General features: G+C 48.1%; 1 protein-coding gene across 1 annotated transcript; it reads right to left on the bottom strand.

Moving 5' to 3' along the window:
• Positions 1-1,329: 1,329 nt before the first annotated feature.
• Positions 1,330-21,228, bottom strand: CACYBP (calcyclin binding protein). Its single transcript, XM_075321083.1, has 6 exons — positions 21,120-21,228; positions 17,879-18,089; positions 15,198-15,294; positions 14,274-14,373; positions 11,121-11,215; positions 1,330-1,818 (listed from the first exon to the last, which is right to left on the bottom strand). The coding sequence occupies exons 1-6, from the start codon at positions 21,138-21,140 to the stop codon at positions 1,656-1,658; spliced, it is 687 nt and encodes a 228-aa protein (XP_075177198.1). The 5' UTR covers positions 21,141-21,228; the 3' UTR covers positions 1,330-1,655.
• Positions 21,229-22,812: the final 1,584 nt, after the last annotated feature.

Raw genomic sequence — 22,812 nt, 5'->3', positions numbered from 1 at the left:
GAAGGTGGGGGAGTGCAGCGGCGCTGACTGGGCACAGGGCTCATGTGGCATAGTTCACATGAGCCCCTGGAGCCAGCACTAGAGGAGAGTTAAGGTGTTTATTATTTTTAACAGGGGTAAACACTCAGATTGCGATTATGTTGTCAGAGCAGTGGGCAATTCCTTTGAAGAGGCTTTCCTTGACTTTGAATAGGCTATTTAATATCAAGTCTCGGAAACCCTTTTTGCAAGGGTTGGTGGAGTCCACAGGCTCCGAAGCAAGAGAGTGCATTTACAATGGTGACTATCAAACATTTTCTGTCGTCCACAGAATAGATATGATGATCATTGCAGGGAGACCGAACAATTTCTGTAGAAATGGATGTTGTAGTGGGCAACAACCACTTTTACAGTCAATATGATGCAGTTGACATTTTACCATAGACTCTTCCAAACCATCAATCTTATTTCCCATTGGGCTCTACTGGTACCAGTCTATGATTGGGTATCAATGGTGGTCATTTATTCTGCTTTCAGAATCGGTGCTGTTAGTTTCTGTATGATCATAAAACAGATGTGAGCAGAAAGTCCAATCATAAATATAGTGCATTTTCTATACGATGGTTCCCCTGCAGCACTGGGCTCCTAGGTTCAAATCTGATCAAAAACATTTGCATGTAGTTGGTCTCTGGTTCCCTTCACCACCATAATATACTGTTTTAGGCCTGTTTCACACGTCAGTGAAAAACACTTTTTTCACTGATGTGTTAAACGCATATGTCCCTCCGTGTGCCGTGATTCATGGCACACATGGGTTGTCCATTTGCAATCCGTGATTGCACGAGGAGAATCTCGCCTGTCCCAGCTCCTGCTGTCCTTGGTGCTGAACGCTTCGTTTCCGCCCCCACTGCAGCTACTTCCGGGTCGGCTCCTACTGCATATATGAATATGCATGCCTTTTAATTAGCAGACTCTGAAGCAGCAGCCAGCATAGGCTGGAGACAAGCATCGCTGGAGAAGGACAGTTAAATGTTTTTTATTTTCAATGTCAGTGTTTTTCTGGTACGTGTTTCACGGATCACACTATATAGTGTGGTCCGTGGGGACATCAGTGATGCCAGAAAAAAAACTGACATGTTTCCGTGCGGAGCAAACAGTCAGCGAAAAATCACTGATGTGTGCGCAGACCCATTGATTTTAATGGGTCTGCGTACGTCCGTGATTCTGGTATATATAAAAACTAGCTCATATGTACCAGAATCACGGACGTGTGAAAGAGGCCTTAAGTGATGGCTGCAAAATTTGGATAGACACCCCCCCCCCCCCCCAGGTGAGAAAATCAAACCTAAATGCATTTGGCAGAATTTATTATACAACCAAAAAAACATTTACAAATATTCCAAAATAAGATGAATCATTCCAGACAAAATAGCTGCAGTCAAATTTTATGAAGACTGGTCTGTGACAGTAGAAATCGGCCGGTCAGGGCTCTGACCACGTCTTCCTTGATAGTCCAATCAGAAGGGGCTGTAGAAACTGCACAGCGTTCATGCTGGGAAGTAATTGATTGTAAACCATGGAAAATGTAGAGATCAACTCCACTGCGGTGAAACACAGGCCTGTCCCTGTATTATGGAATTAGTTAAGGCGAAAGGGGGGGCACGACGCCGCTTCCTTCAAAAATCCGCTTCGCCCTTCAACTGTTTCTCTCGGGACTCGGCCCAGGCTTTATTCAGCGTTCTCTTCATCTCATCGTCTCCATCATCGTAGATCTTCTTCAGAACGTTCATTAGACCGGCGCTGGGGTCTCCATCCGCTTCTGGCTCTAATGATGGTTTGCTAAAAGAAAGGGAGATGGTAAAAATGACAAAAACATAACCGTGCACCACTGTAAAAGTAGAAAGCCATGATTTCCTTGCAAATTTGGTTTATGAATAAGGGTACTTTCACACTTTCTTTTATTTATTTTTATTTTGGCACAATCCGCTGTTTCCCCATAGACTTGCATTGATGACGGATTGTGCCAAAAGTACCTACGTTGCTTCCGTTGGCTGACGCTGAATGTAGCGTTAAATGCTTGCGTCAAAATGACGCCAACCAGCGGATTCCGTTGCTTCGGTTAAAATTTATAATGGTTCCCTATGGTAGCGGATTCCGTTACTAAGTGCTTAACAACGGAATCCGCTGCTGGATTCCGCTAATTTCTGCTGAGCATGCCCAGAATGAAAAAAATAAAAAAAAAAACCGACAGACGCCAAACTGATGCAACGGTCCGTTATTTCACAGGAATCAGCTGATGGATTACTGTGAAATAACGGATCCGTTGCATCCGTTGACACCACAAAAATAACGGATGCGTCAAAACGACGCAGCAACGGACCCAGCGGATTTCGCCCAACACAAGTGTGAAACTAGCCTTAGAAAGTTCAAACAATGTTGCATATAAAGTTATTTACCCATTCTAAAGGGTTTATTTAATTAGAGATACCCTTCAATTGTGTCTTAACAAAATTTGCTACGTAATGATAATCTCCCCAGAATGGACCATTGGAGGGGGAACACAGTTTTACAGCTATATTGCTGTGCCCACGGGACAACGTACCTGCGGATTTTGCCTCGGAAAACCTGCGGATTTATCTGGATTTTCCAGATAAATTCGCAGGTATATGCAAATACAGACACTCCCCATGTTATCCTATGGGACATGGGGAGTGTCTGTGTTCATGCTGCGGTATGTGCGGCTGCGGAATATGCTGCAGATTTCCTGCGGCCGCACGTAAGTATGTCAATTATTCATGAGGAAATATATGCGGAATTCCTTCTCCTCCACTATGGAGATACAGGGCGGGAATTCTGCACGAAATCGGCACTGTTTCCGCAGGTTTACCGTAGCAATGGATAGCTGCGGATTCCAGGGAGCAGTTGCGGTAAACCTGCGGAAATATCTGCGGGTACACTGTCCCGTGGGCACATAGCCTAAGGTTGCAGCGCTGGCTGATGATGAAAGGGGGTCCTAAATAGGGGAACCTCTCTGCCAACCATAAACCCCAATAGCACATTGGACAGGGATTGTCCTTTGGAAACAACCTATTATTGGGTCTGGCCTGTTTGCAGCCCAGAGAAACTTGGTCGCTCATTTCACAATTCCTCTAATCGCTATCCATCTTTTATACAATTTGGCCTTTTCTATGTACAGTCCTTTCTATAGTCTATAGGGAAAAAACCCAGTGCAATAAAAGGACTTTCAGCACAGAATGACTGTTCAAACCAAGCTCTGTGTGTCAGGGCGGGGCCAAACATTTAAGTGCACCAATCCACCTGCTTGTTTTCCATCTCTTCCTCTATGAAGCCAGAGCTGTCAAGTAAACAAGAAAGGTGGATAGACAGAAAACAAGCAGATGGGAAGGTGCACTTAAATGTTTGGCCACATCATGATGTACCGTATTTTTTGGACTATAAGACGCACTTTTTTCCCCCCAAATGTTGGGGGAAAGTGTGGGGTGCGTCTTATGGTCTGAATATAGGGCTGCAGGGAATGAGGGTGCTGCGGTGGAGCGGGTCATCGGGGGCACGAGCAGCGCATGCCGTGGGCCCGCTCATTCCATATGCACGCCCATCCTCCCGCCCATCTCTCAGCGCTGAAGCCGGTGCTGACAGGTGGGTGGGAGGATGGGCGGGGACGCGTGAATAGTAAACAGCCAGCTTGCGTGATCACCCCTGGCAACTACAGCCTGGAGTGATCATGCTCGGCTGTATTCACTGCTCTGTGCGCATCATCATCAGCGCGGGGTACAGTGAATCAATGTACTCACAGTTCCCCTGCAGCACCGCGATGTCCTCCTGTCTGTGGCGGCCGCGGCTGTATGGAAACTAGCTGTGCTGACAGCGATGATGTCATCGCTATGCGCACGTATCCACATAGTCGCGGCGGAAGACAGGAGGACATCGCGATGCTACAGGGATCGTAGCCGGCTCAACACAGCGCTGCCAGCAGGAGGAGGAGGAGCGACGCTGCGTGGGGTGAGGAAAGGTGAGTGTAAACGTTTATTTTTTTTATTTTTTTTTTTGTGTGCCACAGGATGCAGGACATAGCAGGATTATGGCGTATAGCAATATGGAGCTATACCAGGATGAGGGACATATATATACACACAAGGCAGGAGGATTATTACCAGGATGGGGTACCTTAGTAGAGAATTTGGGGACATTACCCCCATAAGTGTCAGAAGCAGATACTCGCCCCATAACAACATGTCATGACCACATTTTTTGCTTAATTTTATTTTCCTTCTCTAAAACCAGGGTGCGTCTTATGGTCTGGTGCGTCTTATAGTCCGAAAAATACGGTACTGAGCGCTCGTACTTGGTTTGAGCAGTCATTCTGTGCTGACAGAGCTCACATCAGCCTATAAATCGGATGATTGCAATCCGACAAAAAAAAAAAAAAGATTGCACTCAGAGCAATGTTATTCAATGAGGCAGAGCAGATCTGCATTTTTACTCTCGGCTGTATTCAGCATGCTGCGATTTGACTCAATAATGGTACAGTAAAAAATCAGATTTACGGATACATTATAATTCTGTAAGATGGGAAACTGTAAAAGATCAATAGCTGCTGGGTTAAAAAAAAAAAATTTGCATAAAATTGTCCCTTTTTTGGATGAGTGTCTTCGTATCCAGTATGGGAGAAAATAGTACAGTACAAACTCCGATACTGTAAACGGGAGACAATGCAGAACAATACTTCTTCTGGTGCACAGATATGAGCACCGCCTGGAGCTGGCCCGTGCTGATATTTCGAGACAGAATCTGCAATGCAAGGTATTTAGAAAAACGATTGCTACAATACTAATCATTTCTCCATCTAACTGGAGATACGTTAGCAGAAAAAGAAGGGAATTTTGTTTACTTACCGTAAATTCCTTTTCTTCTAGCTCCAATTGGGAGACCCAGACAATTGGGTGTATAGCTATTGCCTCTGGAGGCCACACAAAGTATTACACTTAAAAGTGTAAGGCCCCTCCCCTTCTGGCTATACACCCCCAGTGGGATCACTGGCTCACCAGTTTTAGTGCCAAAGCAAGAAGGAGGAAAGCCAATAACTGGTTTAAAGACCAATTCAATCCGAGGAAACATCGGAGAACTGAACCATACCACATGAACAACATGTGTACCCGAAAAAACAGAAAAACCCCGAGAAAACAGGGCGGGTGCTGGGTCTCCCAATTGGAGCTAGAAGAAAAGGAATTTACGGTAAGTAAACAAAATTCCCTTCTTCTTTGTCGCTCCATTGGGAGACCCAGACAATTGGGATGTCCAAAAGCAATCCCTGGGTGGGTAAAAGAATACCTCATGATAGGGCCGTCAAACGGCCCTCTCCTACAGGTGGCCAACCGCCGCCTGAATGACTTATCTACCTAGGCTGGCGTCTGCCGAAGCGTAGGTATGCATCTGATAATGCTTGGTAAAAGTAAGTAGACTCGACCAGGTGGGTGCCTGACACACCTGCTGAGCCGTAGCCTGGTGCCGTAATGCCCAGGATGCACCCACGGCTCTGGTAGAATGGGCCTTCGGCCTTGAGAGAACCAGAAGCCCAGTAGAACTGTAGGTTTCAAGAATTGGTTCCTCGAGCCCCCGAGCAAAGGTGGATTTGGAAGTTTGCGACTGTTTACGCCGACCAGCGACAAGGACAAAGAGTGCATCCGGGTGGCGCAGGAGCGCCATGCGGGAAGTAGAACCTGAGTGCTCTCACCAGAACCAACAGATGCAAATCTTTCTGAAATTGATGGACTGGACGAGGACACAAAGAAGGTGAGGTGATATCCTGATTGATATGAAAATGGGATACCACCTTAGGGAGAAATTCCGGAACCGGACGCAGAACTACCCTGTCCTGGTGAAGGACCAGGAAGGGAGTTTGTATGAGAGCGTTGCTAGCTCGGAAACTCTCCTAAGAGACGAGACCGTTACTAGAAGGCCACTTCCCGTGAAAAACGGGAAGGGAGACATCCTTCAAAGGCTCGAAAGGCGGCATCTGGAGAGCAATTAGAACCTTGTTCAGATCTCAGGGCTCTAACGGCCGCTTGTACGGAGTGCTGAGAAGACAAACTCCCCGTAGGAACGTGCGTACCTGAGGAAGTCGTCGTTTCTGAAAAAATACAGATAGCGCTGAGACTTGTCCCTAAAGGGAACTGAGCGACAACCCATTTTCCTACCTAGATTGCAGGAAGGAAGGAAACATAGACGATGCAACCGGCCAGGGAGAAACACCCTGCGCCGAGCACCGAGATAAGAACATCTTCCACGTCCTGTGGTCAATCTTGGCGGACGTTGGTATGCTAGCCTGTCTCATGGTGGCAACCACGTCCTGAGGTAATCCTGACGACACTAGGTTCCAGGACTCAATGCCACACCATCCGGTTGAGGGCCGTAGAATTCAAATGGAAGAATGGCCCTTGAGACAGCCAGTCTGATTGGTCTGGTAGTGCCCCCGGTTAGCCTACCGTGAGGCACCACAGAACCGAGTACCACAACATCCTCGGCCAATTTGTAGCGACGAGGATGGCGCGGCCGCAGTCGGTCTTGATCTAGCGCAGTACTCTGGGCAACAATGCCAGAGGTGGCACCTAAGGTAGCTGGAACTGCGACCAATGCTGAACTAAGGCGTTTGCCGCCAGAGCTCGATGATTGTGAAACCGTGCCATGAAGCTGGCACATTGTTGTTGTGCCGTGACGCCATTAGATCGACGTCCGGCCTCTGTCAGCGGCGCCAGATCTCCTGAAACCCGTCCGGGTGAGGAGACCATACTCTTTCGACCACACCTCAGCGACTTAGGAAGTCAGCTTCCTAGTTTCCACACTTGGGATGTGAATTGTGGATATGGTGGATGCCGTGTCTTCCACCCACATCAGAACCTGCCGGACTTCCTGGAAGGCTTGCCGGTTGCGCGTTCTTCCTTGGTGGTTGATGTATGCCACCGCTGTGGAGCTGTCCGACTGAAGTCGGATATGCTTGCTTTCCAGCCGCTGTTGGAAGGATTGTAGGGCAAGATACACTGCTCTGTGTTCAAGAACATTGATCTGAAGAGTGGACTCTTGCTGAGTCCACGTACCCTGAGCGCTGTAGTGGAGAAAAACTGCTCCCCACCCTGATAGACTCGCGTCTGTCGTAACTATCGCCCAGGACGGGGATAGGAAGGACCTTCTTTTTGACCAAGAGGTGAGAAGAAGCCACCACCGTAGAGATTCCTTGGCCGCCTGAGAAAGAACGACGACTCTGTTGAGGGACGTCGACTCCTCGTCCCATTGGCGGAGAATGTCCCATTGTAGTGGACGCAGTAAAACTGCGCGAAAGGAACTGCCTCCATTGCTACCATCTTACGTAGGAAGTGCATGAGGCGTCTCAATGTGTGCGACTGGTTCTTAAAGAAGAGCTTGCAGCCCGTAGTGAATGCTGTTTGTCTAGCGGCAGCTTCACTATCGCTGAGAGAGTAAGAAACTCTATGCCTAGATATGTTATCGATAGGGTCGGGGTCGGATCTGACTTTAAAAAGTTGATGATCCACCCAAAACTCTAGAGAGTCTCCAGCGCAACGTTCGGGCAGTGTTGGCATGTTTCCTAAGAGAGTGCCTTGACAAGTAGATCGTCTAAATACGGGACCACAGAGTGACCCTGAGAGTGCAGGACTGTGACTACTGCTGCCCTGACCTTGGCGAAGACCAGTTGGACTGTCGCTAGCCGGAAGGTAGAGCTACGAACAGAGGGTGTTCGTCTCCTATAACGAAGCGTAGAAACGCTAGTGCTCTGGATCAATCGGCACGTGTGGATAAGCATCCTTGATGCCTAATGATGCTAGGAAATATCCTTGGGACCTTGAGGCGATGACATGGCGGAGGGATTCCATCCGGAACCGCCTGGTGTCCACGAGCTTGCTGAGCATTTTTAGATCCAGAACGGGACGGAACGGCCCGTTGTTATAGGTACCGCAAAGAATTTGGGGTAAAAACCGTGACCTTGTTCCTGAAGAGGAACGGGGGTCATCACTCTTTCTGCCTATAGAGTGCACCCTGTTTGCAGAAGAGCAGCGGCCCGGCCGGGAGGTGGAGAAATTCTGAAGAATCGAGTTGGAGGACGAGAAGTGAGCTCTATCCTGTACCCGTGAGACAGAATGTCTCACACTCAATGGTCATTGACCTATGGCAGCTAAATATCGCCAAGGCGGGAGAGCCTGCTACCGACCGAGGCCGCAAGTCATGAGGAAGCCGCCTTGGAAGCGGGTTTTCAGACTGTCGCTTTTTTGGGCGAGACTGAGCCCGCTAAGAATCTTAGCTCCTCTGATCCTTTTGAGTCCACATTGGACGAGGAAAAATGGGACCTGCCCGAGCCTCGAAAAGGCCGAAAACCCCGACTGCCTCTTGCTCTGTTGGGGTTTGTTGTGTCCGGGCTGAGGAAAGGATGAATCCTTACCCCTGGACTGTTTGATGGTTACATCCAACGCTCACCAAACAGTCGGTCAGCAGAAAAAGACAACTGGTTAGGCAACCTTTTTTGGAAGCAGAATCTGCCTTCCATTCACTTAACGAGCAGACCAGGCTCTGCTTAAAAACACGGAGTAGCGGAGGCTACCGCCGCACGGTTCGCAGAGTCCAGGACAACCTGAATCGCGTAAGAAACAAATGCAGACATTTGAGAGGTTAAGGATGCCACCTGCGGCACAGATGTACGTGTAACCGTGTCAATCTGTGTAAGACAAGCTGAAATAGCTTGGAGTGCCCCAAGGGGAAGAATGCCGGAGCCAACGGTGCGCCGACAGCCTCATAGATGGCTTTCGACCAGAGATCCATCTGTCTGTCAGTGGCATCTTTGAGTGCAGTTCCATCTCCCACTGCAACTATGGATCTAGCTACAAGCCTGGAGATTGGAGGATGCCGCTCGGGACATTGGGTCCAGTCCTTGACCAAGTCAGGGGACAGGGATAACGTGTATCCTAAGCCGTTTGGAGAAGCGCATATCTGGATAAGCGTGGTGTTCCTGGACTGCCTGTCTGAAGGCAGAGTGGTCCAGAAAAATACGTGAAGCTGACTCCTCCACTGGAGGAGCTGTGAGAAATAACCCACATTCTATAGATGGACGCTATAAGATTATTTACTATGGCGTCACAATCAGGTGTATCCAGATTGAGAGCGGTCTCAGGATCAGAATCCTGAGCCGCTACTTCCGCCTCATTACACAGCGAGTCTTTCTGTTAGGACCCTGATGAAACCGAGGCCGCTCATAGCGAGCCCACTTAGGCTGTCTGGGACTGACGTCCGTGCAGAGCCGTGACTCTGGGATGCGTGTGACATTCCCGGAGCTGTTAGTTATTCACACTGAGGGGGGCCATGGATCAATGATTCAACAGTGCCCATATTGTGAGAGACATGTCCGGACTGCTAGGCTTCTAGTATCATAGCCATAGTCTCAGAAAAACTGTCAGTAAATACTGCAGACACCGTCCTCATCCCCTGGCCATTAGTGCATACAATGGGAGTCTATGTACCTGCCGGCCGAATAGCCGTACATGCTGCACCAGCTGTATAGAAAAACATGTGGTTCTGCACCTTTGTTTTACACAGAGAATATGCTGATAACTCCTCCGCATAATCCAGGAGGGTATATACAACGTGCGACCAAACAGTGCAATGTATATAGTACAAGCATATCTATAAGTGCACTTCTGCACTAGTGGGGTTAGCACCACAGGTGCTGCTTAACGCCTGTTACAGCGATTGTGTGACTATCAGAATGCCAGGGTCTTCCACACTTGTCTCTGTATCGTACAGAAACTGACACTAATGGCTGCCGGTGTCCTTGTAGAGAAGGAAGCCGTGGGCGTGCCTAAGAAAGTGCGGGAATCCGGATTCACAGTGCACACAGTGAGAGGGGTGGAGTATGCAAAACATACTCCAGCTCTCAGCTCTGCTCTATGCAGCGTCACGCCCCTACCCTGACTGTCAGGGCTGTGGGCGGTAACGAAGGGAGACTAGGCCCAAAAGCCGGGGACTCGAGTTAACAGCGCGGCCGCCGTAAAAGCGCGGGCCGCGCTGAAGTCCCCGGCGCACCACAAGTGCCAGCCGCGCCGCAGTTCCAGCGGCCGGCGCGACCGATTCATAGAAGTGGCCAGCGTCCCGCCCCTCTCCTGACTGGCAGGTCTGGGGGCGGGAACGAACGGAAGCAGGCCGCAAAAGCCGGGGACTCTAGTTATCAGCGCGGCCGCCGTAAAAGCGCGGGCCGCGCTGAAGTCCCCGGCGCACCACAAGTGCCAGCCGCGCCGCTGCCAGCGGCCGGCGTGACCGATTCCTGGAAGTGGCCAGCGTCCCGCCCCTCTCCTGACTGGCAGGTCTGGGGGCGGGAACGAACGGAAGCAGGCCGCAAAAGCCGGGGACTCTAGAAGTCCCCGGCGCACTACAAGTGCCAGCCGCGCCGCAGTCCCAGCGGCCGGCGCGACCAATTCCCATAAGTGAGCCTGCTTCAGCAAAGCTGAATGAGGCCATGGCACATTTGGCGCCGCAGCGCTGATGTCCCCCGGCGCACTACAACACCCAGCATGCTGCGGTGTGAGCGCCAAATGCACGGGGACACAGAGTACCTTGAGGAAGCAGGGCCATGTCCCTGATGTACTCCGCTCCATCCAGCATCTTCTCCAGGGGCTGTAGATGGAGCACGGTCTCAGTGCCTGGAGACCGGTAAATCCCACTTCACCCAGAGCCCTGTAAAAAGGGATGGGGAAGGAATCAGCATGTGGGCTCCTGCCGCCGTACCCGCAATGGGTACCTCAACCTTACAAACACCTCCGACATACAGTGGGGTGAGAAGGGAGCATGCTGGGGACACTATATGTGTCCTCTTTTCTTCCATCCGACATAGTCAGCAGCTGCTGCTGACTAAAAAGTGGAGCTATGCGTGGATGTGTTGCCTCCTTCGCACAAAGCACAAAACTGGTGAGCCAGTGATCCCACTGGGGGTGTATAGCCAGAAGGGGAGGGGCCTTACACTTTTAAGTGTAATACTTTGTGTGGCCTCCAGAGGCAATAGCTATACACCCAATTGTCTGGGTCTCCCAATGGAGCGACAAAGAAAACAAAACAAAACGAACACTTACCCCTTTTCCTTTGTTTGTTTCTCAACCTGTGTTAAATAATCCCATTTGCTCTCGGACCTCTTTTTCAGCATGATGAGCACAGTGTCTGTTTTTACCTGGCAAATGGAAAACATTATTAAGTATAAAACTCTATACCCCGCACATGCAACGAGTCAGTACATTCCCTGCACTGAAGATTTCATTTTGTGCCAATGTACAGAATTACATGGCTCCCTGCGAGATCACGCAGGTCATAGATGTAAGGTCGCGGCTCGTTCTCATGTCACCGATAAAAAAAAAAATATCCACCAGCCGATTGCATGTTTATAGCCGGGATGGTTGGATCAGCAGTGGCCGGCGTCTGCTGCAAGTGTATGGTGTACAATCGGCCGGCATCTGCTGCTGCAAGTGTATGGTGTACAATCGGCCGGCATCTGCTGCTACAAGTGTATAGTGTACAATCGTCCAGCATCTGCTGCTGCAAGTGTATAGTGTACAATCGTCCGTCATCTGCTGCTGCAAGTGTATAGTGTACAGTCGTCCGTCATCTGCTGCTGCAAGTGTATAGTGTACAATTGGCCGGCATCTGCTGCTGTACACTATACACTTGCAATCGGCCGGCATCTGCTGCTGCAAGTGTATAGTGTACAATCGGCCGGCATCTGCAAGTGTATGGTGTACAATCGGCCGGCATCTGCTGCTGCAAGTGTATGGTGTACAATCGTCCGGCATCTGCTGCTGTACACTATACACTTGCAATCGGCCGGCATCTGCTGCTGCAAGTGTATAGTGTACAATCGGCCGGCATCTGCAAGTGTATGGTGTACAATCGTCCGGCATCTGCTGCTGCAAGTGTATGGTGTACAATCGTCCGGCATCTGCTGCTGTACACTATACACTTGCAGATGCCGGCCGATTGTACACTATACACTTGCAGCAGCAGATGCCGGCCGATTGTACACTATACACTTGCAGAAGCAGATGCCGGCCGATTGCAAGTGTATGGTGTACAATCGTCCGGCATCTGCTGCTGCAAGTGTATGGTGTACAATCGTCCGGCATCTGCTGCTGCAAGTGTATGGTGTACAATCGTCCGGCATCTGCTGCTGCAAGTGTATGGTGTACAATCGTCCGGCATCTGCTGCTGCAAGTGTATGGTGTACAATCGTCCGGCATCTGCTGCTGCAAGTGTATGGTGTACAATCGTCCGGCATCTGCTGCTGCAAGTGTATGGTGTACAATCGTCCGGCATCTGCTGCTGCAAGTGTATAGTGTACAATCGTCCGGCATCTGCTGCTGCAAGTGTATAGTGTACAATCGGCCGGTATTTGCTGCTGCAAGTGTATAGTGTACAATCGGCCGGCATCTGCTGCTGCAAGTGTATGGTGTACAATTGGCCGGCATCTGCTGCTGTACACTATACACTTGCAATCGGCCGGCATCTGCTGCTGCAAGTGTATAGTGTACAATCGGCCGGCATCTGCAAGTGTATGGTGTACAATCGGCCGGCATCTGCTGCTGCAAGTGTATGGTGTACAATCGGCCGGCATCTGCTGCTGCAAGTGTATGGTGTACAATCGGCCGGCATCTGCTGCTGCAAGTGTATGGTGTACAATCGGCCGGCATCTGCTGCTGCAAGTGTATGGTGTACAATCGGCCGGCATCTGCTGCTGCAAGTGTATAGTGTACAATCGTCCAGCATCTGCTGCTGCAAGTGTATAGTGTACAATCGGCCGGTATTTGCTGCTGCAAGTGTATAGTGTACAATCGGCCGGTATTTGCTGCTGCAAGTGTATGGTGTACAATCGTCCGGCATCTGCAAGTGTATGGTGTACAATCGTCCGGCATCTGCTGCTGCAAGTGTATAGTGTACAATCGTCCGTCATCTGCTGCTGCAAGTGTATAGTGTACAATCGTCCGTCATCTGCTGCTGCAAGTGTATAGTGTACAATCGGCCGGCATCTGCTGCTGCAAGTGTATGGTGTACAATCGTCCGGCATCTGCTGCTGCAAGTGTATGGTGTACAATCGTCCGGCATCTGCTGCTGCAAGTGTATGGTGTACAATCGTCCGGCATCTGCTGCTGCAAGTGTATGGTGTACAATCGTCCGGCATCTGCTGCTGCAAGTGTATGGTGTACAATCGTCCGGCATCTGCTGCTGCAAGTGTATGGTGTACAATCGGCCGGTATTTGCTGCTGCAAGTGTATGGTGTACAATCGTCCGGCATCTGCTGCTGCAAGTGTATAGTGTACAATCGGCCGGCATCTGCTGCTGCAAGTGTATGGTGTACAATCGGCCGGCATCTGCTGCTGCAAGTGTATGGTGTACAATCGTCCGGCATCTGCTGCTGCAAGTGTATGGTGTACAATCGTCCGGCATCTGCTGCTGCAAGTGTATGGTGTACAATCGTCCGGCATCTGCTGCTGCAAGTGTATAGTGTACAATCGGCCGGCATCTGCTGCTGCAAGTGTATGGTGTACAATCGGCCGGCATCTGCTGCTGCAAGTGTATGGTGTACAATCGTCCGGCATCTGCTGCTGCAAGTGTATGGTGTACAATCGTCCGGCATCTGCTGCTGCAAGTGTATGGTGTACAATCGTCCGGCATCTGCTGCTGCAAGTGTATGGTGTACAATCGGCCAGTATCTGCTGCAAGTGTATGGTGTACAATCGGCCAGTATCTGCCGGTGTACTGGACTCATCTCACTGTAAGTGTGAAATCAGCAGGGAAATTGAATGTTCTGGCCACTAAGATTCTTTCCATAGACTGCTGCTCATGAATTTAAAGGGGGGTGTCCACTTAGGACAACCTTTTCTTACACTGAAGATCCCATTTCCAGGGCCACCTTCACAATCAGCTGTTATCAATGTATAACTAATTTTTATTTCTCCTACAGACGTCAGACCTCACCCATAGAAAGTAACTGGACCACAAGAGGACTTTAATGTGCAATGTATAACGCCTCCAGCGCATGGTGAACTAGCCGGCGTGCTGCATTCTTCCTTTTTGCTATGACTACATCCACATTGGTCGACATCCAGCCACCAGTTTTTACAGGAGCCAGAAAAGATCAGTTTGAAATTAAATCTAAGGCGTCCTAAAGTCTTGTTAGGTTTCCTGTAGGTAGATCACAGCCAAATAAGTGCCCAGACTTTTAGGGAAGGTGTACTCACTTTCCTGGAGCTGTTGTCAGGAGAGATGGGTTTCAGCAAGTTGTTCACAGTCATGGCGTGGTTCTTCCCATTCAGATCCTTCACTAATAAATCAAATGACCTGCAACGGTAAAGAATACATAAAACAGGCTGACCAAGGACAGCACTTGTGGAATGCCTGTGCCAGGTGGGGTCTGCTGGTTCTATACCAGGACCGTGGGATTTTCTGGGTATGAGATGTGGGGCTCCTACACAAACACAGGGAGAAGAGAAACTCTATGCGGATAAACCCAGGACCCCAGCGCTGCAAAGCAACTGTGCAAACCACTGAGCCACCGTGCTGACCTATATATAATACAGTTCTAACCACAGACCCACTGTGCTGCCCTATAGTACAGTTCTAACCACTGAGCCAGCATGCTGCCCTACATAGTAGGGTTCTAACCACTGAGTCGCCGTGCTGCCCTAGAGTACAGTTCTAATCAATGAGTCACTATGCTGCCCTAGAGTACAGTTCTATAGTATAGTTCTAAACACTGAGCCAAGGTGCTGCCCTACATAGAGTAGGGTTCGAACCACTGAGCCACTGTACTGTCCTACATAGAGTACATTTCTAACCACTGAGCTGCCCTACATACAGTTCTAACCACTGAGCCAGCATGCTGTCCCATATATAGTACAGTGCTAACAACTGAGCCGCAGTGCTATAGAAAGTACAGTGCAAACTATTACGCTACCCTATATATAGTACAGTGCTAACCACTAAGCCACTGTGCTGCCCTATATATAGTACAGTGATAATATAGGGCAGCATGGTAGCTCAGTGGTTATCACTGTACTATATATAGGGTAGCATGGTAGTTCAGTGCTAACCACTGAGCCACTGTGTTACCCTATAGGCATGTGTGCAGCATACATAAATCACCACCCAGCATTGTCACTCACCGTTCTGTGAACTGGACTTGTACGTTATCCGCAGGAATATTCTGGACTCCATTCAAAGTGATGTAGAGTTTCACAAACTTGTCAGACTGGTCCCATCCTGCCGATAGAGAATCGGTCACATTTTTAGGTGCCAACAGTGGAGTTGCGACTTAATATCGTGCCTTTAATAAATAAAAGACTGCGGCAAACATGCATGGGAGCCAGAACTGTACATCTTCTACTCTGATCTGGAATCAGTTCCTGGCTTTATTTTACACTTTTATTTTTGGGATCCACACATGGTCTTGGCTGTATTAAAATTGGAATGTGTGAAACTTTTTTTTTTTATAAATGTTTCTATGACAAAAACATACTGTGGTTTTAATGGAGGGTATCCACACAAAAAAACTAGCAGATTGATGTTCACAGGAGCCTTCAAAGAATTGATGCTTGCACACAAGAACTGCCATTGTCTGTGGGACTGACTGAGCGAGCCGAGCGTTGTGCTCATTTATATGCAACAGTCCCACAGGCCTTAGATTAACCCCTTCACGACCGCGGGCAGTAAAATTACGTCCTAGCGGTCATAACGTTACTGCCCGCGGTCTGCTGGCAGCAGCATGCTGCGATCGGCACACATCTCAGCTGATTTTCACAGCTGAGATGTGTGCCTGCTAGGCACGAGCAGAATCGTTATCTGCTCGTGCCGTTTAACCCCTTATATGGCGCTGTTAATATGTGACAGCACCATTATAAGCACGGTCGCGGTAAAATTTTACTTACCGCCCGATACCGGAAGTCACGTGACGCGATCACGTTACTTCCGATAGTTGTCATGGTAGCACAGGGTCATGTGATGACTCCTGTACTACACCTGACTTGCTTTCACTTTCACTGTGCCAGCGGCACAGCTAAAGAGAGAGAGCGTATCTGCTGTTTACAGCCTTGTAGCTGTGATCAGCAGATAGTGCAGAGCGATCGGATTGCTGATCGCAATAGCCCCCTAGGGGGACTAGTAAAATAAAAAAAAAAGTTAAAAAAAAAAAAAAAAAAAAACCTAAAAGTTCGAATCACCCCCCATTCACCCCATTGAAAATTAAAGGGTTAAAAAAATAAAAAATATACACACATTTGGTATCGCCGCGTTCAGAAACGCCCGATCTATGAAAAAATAAAATCAATTAATCTGATCAGTAAACGGCGTAGCGGCAAAAAATTCCAAACGCCAAAACGACGGTTTTTTGTCGCCACAACTTTTGCGCAAAATGCCATATGAGGCGATCAAAACGTAGCATCTGCGCAAAAATGGTACCGTTAAAAACGTCAGCTCGAGACGCAAAAAATAAGCAGTCACTGAGCCATAGATCCCAAAAAATGAGAACGCTACGGGTCACGGAATATGGCGTAAAACGGGCGCCACTTTTTTCAGACAAACTTCCGTTTTTTTTTTAACCCCTTATATAAAAGTAAACCTATACATGTTTGGTGTCTACGAACTCGCACTGACCTGAGGCATCACACCCACACATCAGTTTTAGCATATAGTGAACACAGTGAATAAAATCTCAAAAACCATAGTGCTATTGCACTTTTTTTGCAATTTTTCTGCATTTGGAATTTTTTTGCCGTTTTCCAGTACACTATATGGTAAAACTGAGGGTTTCATTTAACAGTACAGCTCGTTCCGCAAAAAATGAGCCCTCACATGACCATATTGACTGAAAAATAAAAAAGTTACATCTCTCAGAAAAAGAATGGCGAAAAATCGGCCGGTCGTGAAGGGGTTAAAGGGAATTTGTCACCAGGTTTTTGCCACCTAATCTGAGAGCAGCATAATGTAGTGGAAGAGACCCTGATTCCACTAATGTGTCACTTACTGGGCTGCTTAGTGTAGCTTTTATAAAATCACTGTTTAATTAGCAGTAGATCATCATTAGAGGACTACTTTGTGCACTGCCAGGTAGTCCAGCAGCCGCATGAGCTCGCTATAATCCTCCTCTACATTCAAATAACTGCTAGATCTACAGCAGAGAAAACATTGGTCTTATCAAAATGACAGCAAACAAGCTCAGTAAGTGACACATCGCTGGAATCAGGGTCTCGGTCTCTACATTATGCAGCTCTCAGATGGGGAAGGAAAAACCTGGTGACAGATTCCCTTTAAGTGGTCAGATGCATGATTGACAGGCCTCTCCATTCAAGGGGCTCAGGTCCAACATTCTGCTCCTCCGGATAATGATGAGCTGGTATCTGGGTGCCGCACCCTTAGGCTATGTGTCCACGGTAGAATGTTGCTGCGGATTTTTCTGCATGAAAATCCGCGACTTTCCCGGTAAATCCGCACCTTTTCAAAGGTGCGGATTTGCCGCGGATTTTTTATTTATTTTTTCCCAATTCTATAGCCAAAATCCGGATCAAAATCCGCAACAAAAATTGACATGTTGCAGATTTTTCCGGATCAAAATCCGCGGCAAATCCGCAGCGGAAAAATCCGCAGCATGGACACAGCATTTCCAAAATGCCATTGAAATGGCTGGGAAGTGCCGCTGCTGCAGATTTTCGGAAGGCTTTTCCGCGAGAAATCCACGGCAAAATTCGCGCATTTTCCGCAGCGTGGACACATAGCCTTAACGACTATCTCAGCGCCAGATTGTAAGATAATACAGTGAAGGCTACAAGGATGGATCTCATTTGCTACTTACCATAATTGTTAATCTTCACTGTATACGTGCTGGCCATGGGAGGGACGATGGCCGACGGCTTCTGAACGTCCGTAGACTCCCCTGCCTGTTGCTGCTGCCTGTTGGAAATTTCGGTCTCAAGCTTTCGCTGCTCCACAACCAAGACATCACGGACCCTCTTCCTGGTGGCTACCTCCAGCAGCTGCTTCACGTCTTCAAGATCCTTCTGGAGCTAGAAAAACAGTAAGAAAGTCAGACAGGGCCTTAAGAGTTATATTTCAACCATACTCCAAAAATCATAGGTCTTATTTTTGGGGAGTGATCAGGCTAACTTTGCGCAGGGAAAACCTACATGACTTTATACTGCTTTCCTGAAGACAGTGATCAAAAGGCAGGATTTTTGTGTGTGATGGAGATGCTTTCCTGTGCTCCACAGACGGGGCTTGGAGTGCAGCAATCGTGAAATGGGGACATCAACAAATGCTTGCAGTCATGTAAAATATAAAACTCACATGGTACTAACTCCACCTGGCTCTGGTCTCAGGGTTTCAGCTGCAATGGTGACATCACGTCTACAGTGCACATCACCGCTGCAGACAATCACTGACCTCAGTGTCATGTGCTGTCTACATTAGCGGAGCTGCAGAGCTCAGTGATTGGCTGCCCTTGCATATACAACATAGATGTGAGCCAAGAGGTCGTACCTCCACTATTATTTATTATGCATTGCTTATATAGCGCCATTAATTCTGAAGCACTTTACAGATGTAATCAACACTGTCCCCATTGGGGCTCACAATCTAGAGTCCCTATCTGTATGTCTTTGGAGTGTGGAAGGAAACCAGAGAACCTGGAGGAAACCCACACAAACATGGGGAGAACATACAAACTCCTTGCAGATGTTGTCCTTGGTGGGATTTCAACCCATGACCCCAGCGCTGCAAAGCAACAGTGCCAACCACTGAGCCACCGTGCTACTCTAAATATAGTATAGCGCTAACCTGAGCCACTCTGTATATAGTATAATGCTAACTATTGAGCCATCGTGCTGCCCTATATATAGTGCGAACCACTGAGCCACCATGCTACTCTATATGTATATAGTATAGTGCTATCCACTGAGCTAGCGTGCTACTCTATATATAGTATAGTGCGAACCACTGAGCCACCATGCTACTTATATATATATAGTATAGTGCGAACCACCGTGCTACTTTATATATAGTATAGTGCGAACCACTGAGCCACCGTGCTGCCCTATATATGGTATAGTGCAAATCAATGACCCACCCTGCTACTCTATATATAGTATAGTGCAAACCACTGAGCTACTCTGTATATAGTATAATGCTAACCACTGAGCCACCGTGCTACTCTATATAAAGTATAGTGCGAACCACTGAGCTACTCTATATATGGTATAGTGCGAACCACTGAGCCACCATGCTACTCTATATATGGTATAGTGCGAACCACTGAGCCACCATGCTACTCTATATATGGTATAGTGCGAACCACTGAGCCACCATGCTACTCTATATATCGTATAGTGCAAACCACTGAGCCACTGCTACTCTATATATGGTATAGTGCGAACCACTGAGCCACCATGCTACTCTATATATGGTATAGTGTGAACCACTGAGCCACCATGCTACTCTATAGTATAGCGCTAACCACTGAGCTACTCTGTATATAGTATAATGCTAACCATTGAGCCACCGTGCTGCCTTATATATGGTATAGTGCTATCCACTGAGCCACCATGCTACTCTATATATAGTATAGTGCAAACCACAGAGCCACTGTGCTACTCCACATAGTATCGTGCTAACCATTGAGCTACTCTAAATATAGTATAATATAGTGTGAACGACTGAGCCTCCATGCTACTCTGTATATAGTATAATGCTAACCACTGAACCACCGTGCAGCCCTATATATAGTATAGTGCGAATCACTGAGCCATCATGATACTGTATATATAGTACAATGCTAACCACTGAGCCACCGTGCTGCCCAATATGGCAGGATCAGGGTGACCATACATATTTTGATTACTTTTTAGTGATTTTTTTGGCTTGTATTTCATTCTTCTATAGTTTTGTATTCACGTATCAGAACAAATAACATTTTTTTATATATCTATTTTGGGGTTGTGTGATCCCTTGATTACATCACTGATACACCGCACGACCTCCATTCACAGTGGATTTTTCATGGAAATTTCAACGCATTTTCTGTTCCAAAATTGGAGTAAATGCTTTGTTGTTTGTTTTTTAAAGAACCACTCCAGGGTTTTGCCTTCTTTGTCAGCGCCGGCGTGGTACTTTATATCTAAGTCCCCTTCTCCCTGTCTCATACTCGCCCTCCGGCGTTTTCATCCTTTTCCAGTGTTGCTGCGCTCCCGTGGCGCCATGATGTGCCTGTAACGTCGGACTGGCCGGAAGTCAGAAGTTACATCACAAGTTCCTAGTACAAGTCTATGAGAACCAGAATGAGGCCCTCATAGACTAGTATTGAGTTGTGATCTCCGGAGCTGCCGGCAGGTCACAAATCACCAGAGACCGTCCAGAGTGATGATGGAAAAAGATAAAAATGGAGGAAAGTGTGTATAAAAGAGGGGAAGGGGGGCTTAAAGCGCCACTCCAAGGGTGCGATAGAAATTAAAGCTGGAGTGGTGCTTTAAGACAAATAGGCATAGTAAAAAAAAAAAAAAAAAAAAAATGATATGTTCATTCTTGAAAAGGTTTCTACGCAAAAAGCGCATGGAGTCCGCCACGGCAGACTGGTGTGGATCATCCTCAGCGGATGGAGCCAGTCAGCAAGCAGGTCCTCAACAGCGCAAACTGCAAACCACACAGTGGAAATTGACGCTCAGTTTCGGGATTTTCAGGGGAGCGAGCGTCATTTTGTGGGTCATTCTAGCTCCGTGTGTTCCCGTCACACCTTATCACTCACTAATAGGCAAATACAAGTTTTTGTGGAGCATTTCTAAGCTCAACAATGAAAATACCCCCTGAAAACCTTTTCTATCATTTCAATGGAAAAATCCAAATTATGATTTTTTTTGCCTCCAAAAAAAAAAAAAATCCCACGTGAAGTCATAGAGTTAAAAAGGCCCAGATGGGAGATTCCAGATGGACCCTTCATATTGGTGGCCACTAATGGGTTAAACATTGCAAAGCCAGCAGCCACTAGGTATTAACTTGGATGGCAGCAAATATCACGTGTCCAGTAATGCTGCCCCCGGCCTCCTTACCTCCAGCAGGGCGGAATCCATGGCAGAGAAGGCGATGTAGTCTCGGATCACTGAATGAACGGCCACTCAGAAGCATAGCATTCTGGAACCTTCCGCAGCTGACAGTAACATGACTAGCTTGTGTGTAAAAATGTCTTGATTCTCTGTCAAATTGTCTCTCCAGTAAAGGAGACAAACTCTAGCACAGCGCCACCTATTGGAAGTAGCGATCCTAAAAGTCACAAGTGGATTTTCGACAATCCTTTGCAATATGACTCAGGATATATAAGCCAGATCAGAATCCCAATTTGCAGACACGGTGTTTCGGGGTGCTTGCCCCTCGTCAGTGCAAAGTATGGGGGTGTCTGATCTGGCTCATGAGAAAGCTATGTGGGGACCACGGGGGAACACTATTCTCCTTAAGGAGACTTTGCAAGCCAGTCTGGCTGCCAGGTAAGGGGACTTATAGCTGCAATGCCCCTAAAATTCCACGGGGGAACACTATTCTCCTTAAGGAGACTTTGCAAGCCAGTCTGGCTGCCAGGTAAGGGGACTTATAGCTGCAATGCCCCTCTGGGAAATATTCAAATTGTCTCTCCAGTAAAGGAGACAAACTCTAGCACAGCGCCACCTATTGGAAGTAGCGATCCTAAAAGTCACAAGTGGATTTTCGACAATCCTTTGCAATATGACTCAGGATATATAAGCCAGATCAGAATCCCAATTTGCAGACACGGTGTTTCGGGGTGCTTGCCCCTCGTCAGTGCAAAGTATGGGGGTGTCTGATCTGGCTCATGAGAAAGCTATGTGGGGACCACGGGGGAACACTATTCTCCTTAAGGAGACTTTGCAAGCCAGTCTGGCTGCCAGGTAAGGGGACTTATAGCTGCAATGCCCCTAAAATTCCACGGGGGAACACTATTCTCCTTAAGGAGACTTTGCAAGCCAGTCTGGCTGCCAGGTAAGGGGACTTATAGCTGCAATGCCCCTCTGGGAAATATTCAAATTGTCTCTCCAGTAAAGGAGACAAACTCTAGCACAGCGCCACTCTCTGTGAAATTTCGCTCGCAGCGGCCATTTTCTTAAAGACCAATCTCTGCAGAGTAAGTAGAATAGATACGGAAAAATGGCCGCCCGGAAAGAGACGAAAACATGAGGAAGGGTTGGACCTCTAGCGGTGAGCGCGCCCGCAGAGATCACGTGCTCGGGATTATAGCAGGTTAGTGCGGCCGGCCGTGCGCGCGCAACTGATCTAGTTCATTCACTTTCATTTCCTCTGTAAACCGCGTGCGGAGGCGTCAGTCCTAGTTCACACTGGAAATGTCACTCTTTTTCAATTTTCACAGCACAAAACACGCAGCGTCTTACTGTTGGCAGGAAAACTGTTGTGTAAAATATATTGTAATGTATCTTTTGGGAGGGAACCAGACCTTATAAGGCTAAGTTCACACTTCCGTTGTTTTGCATCAGTCACATGTGTTGCTTGACGCATGTGACTGATGCGTTGTACAACGGATGACAACGGTGACAAAGAAAATAATTTCTTTGTCGGACTCTGTTGTGTGCGGGGGGCAGAGCTGAGAACGTCAGTGCCGCGGTCTGCGTGAGTTGAGTGAGTGTATGTCTACATGCGGAGCGCGAGGGGGCGGAGCCGTGGAGCTGAGGGCGTCAGTGCCGCGGGGACTGCAGGGCTGGGGACAAGTGAGTGTGTGTG

This window comes from Anomaloglossus baeobatrachus, chromosome 8 (assembly GCF_048569485.1).
Source record: "Anomaloglossus baeobatrachus isolate aAnoBae1 chromosome 8, aAnoBae1.hap1, whole genome shotgun sequence".
NCBI classification, from domain to species: domain Eukaryota; kingdom Metazoa; phylum Chordata; class Amphibia; order Anura; family Aromobatidae; genus Anomaloglossus; species Anomaloglossus baeobatrachus.
This window is presented reverse-complemented; position numbering and strand designations above follow the sequence as displayed.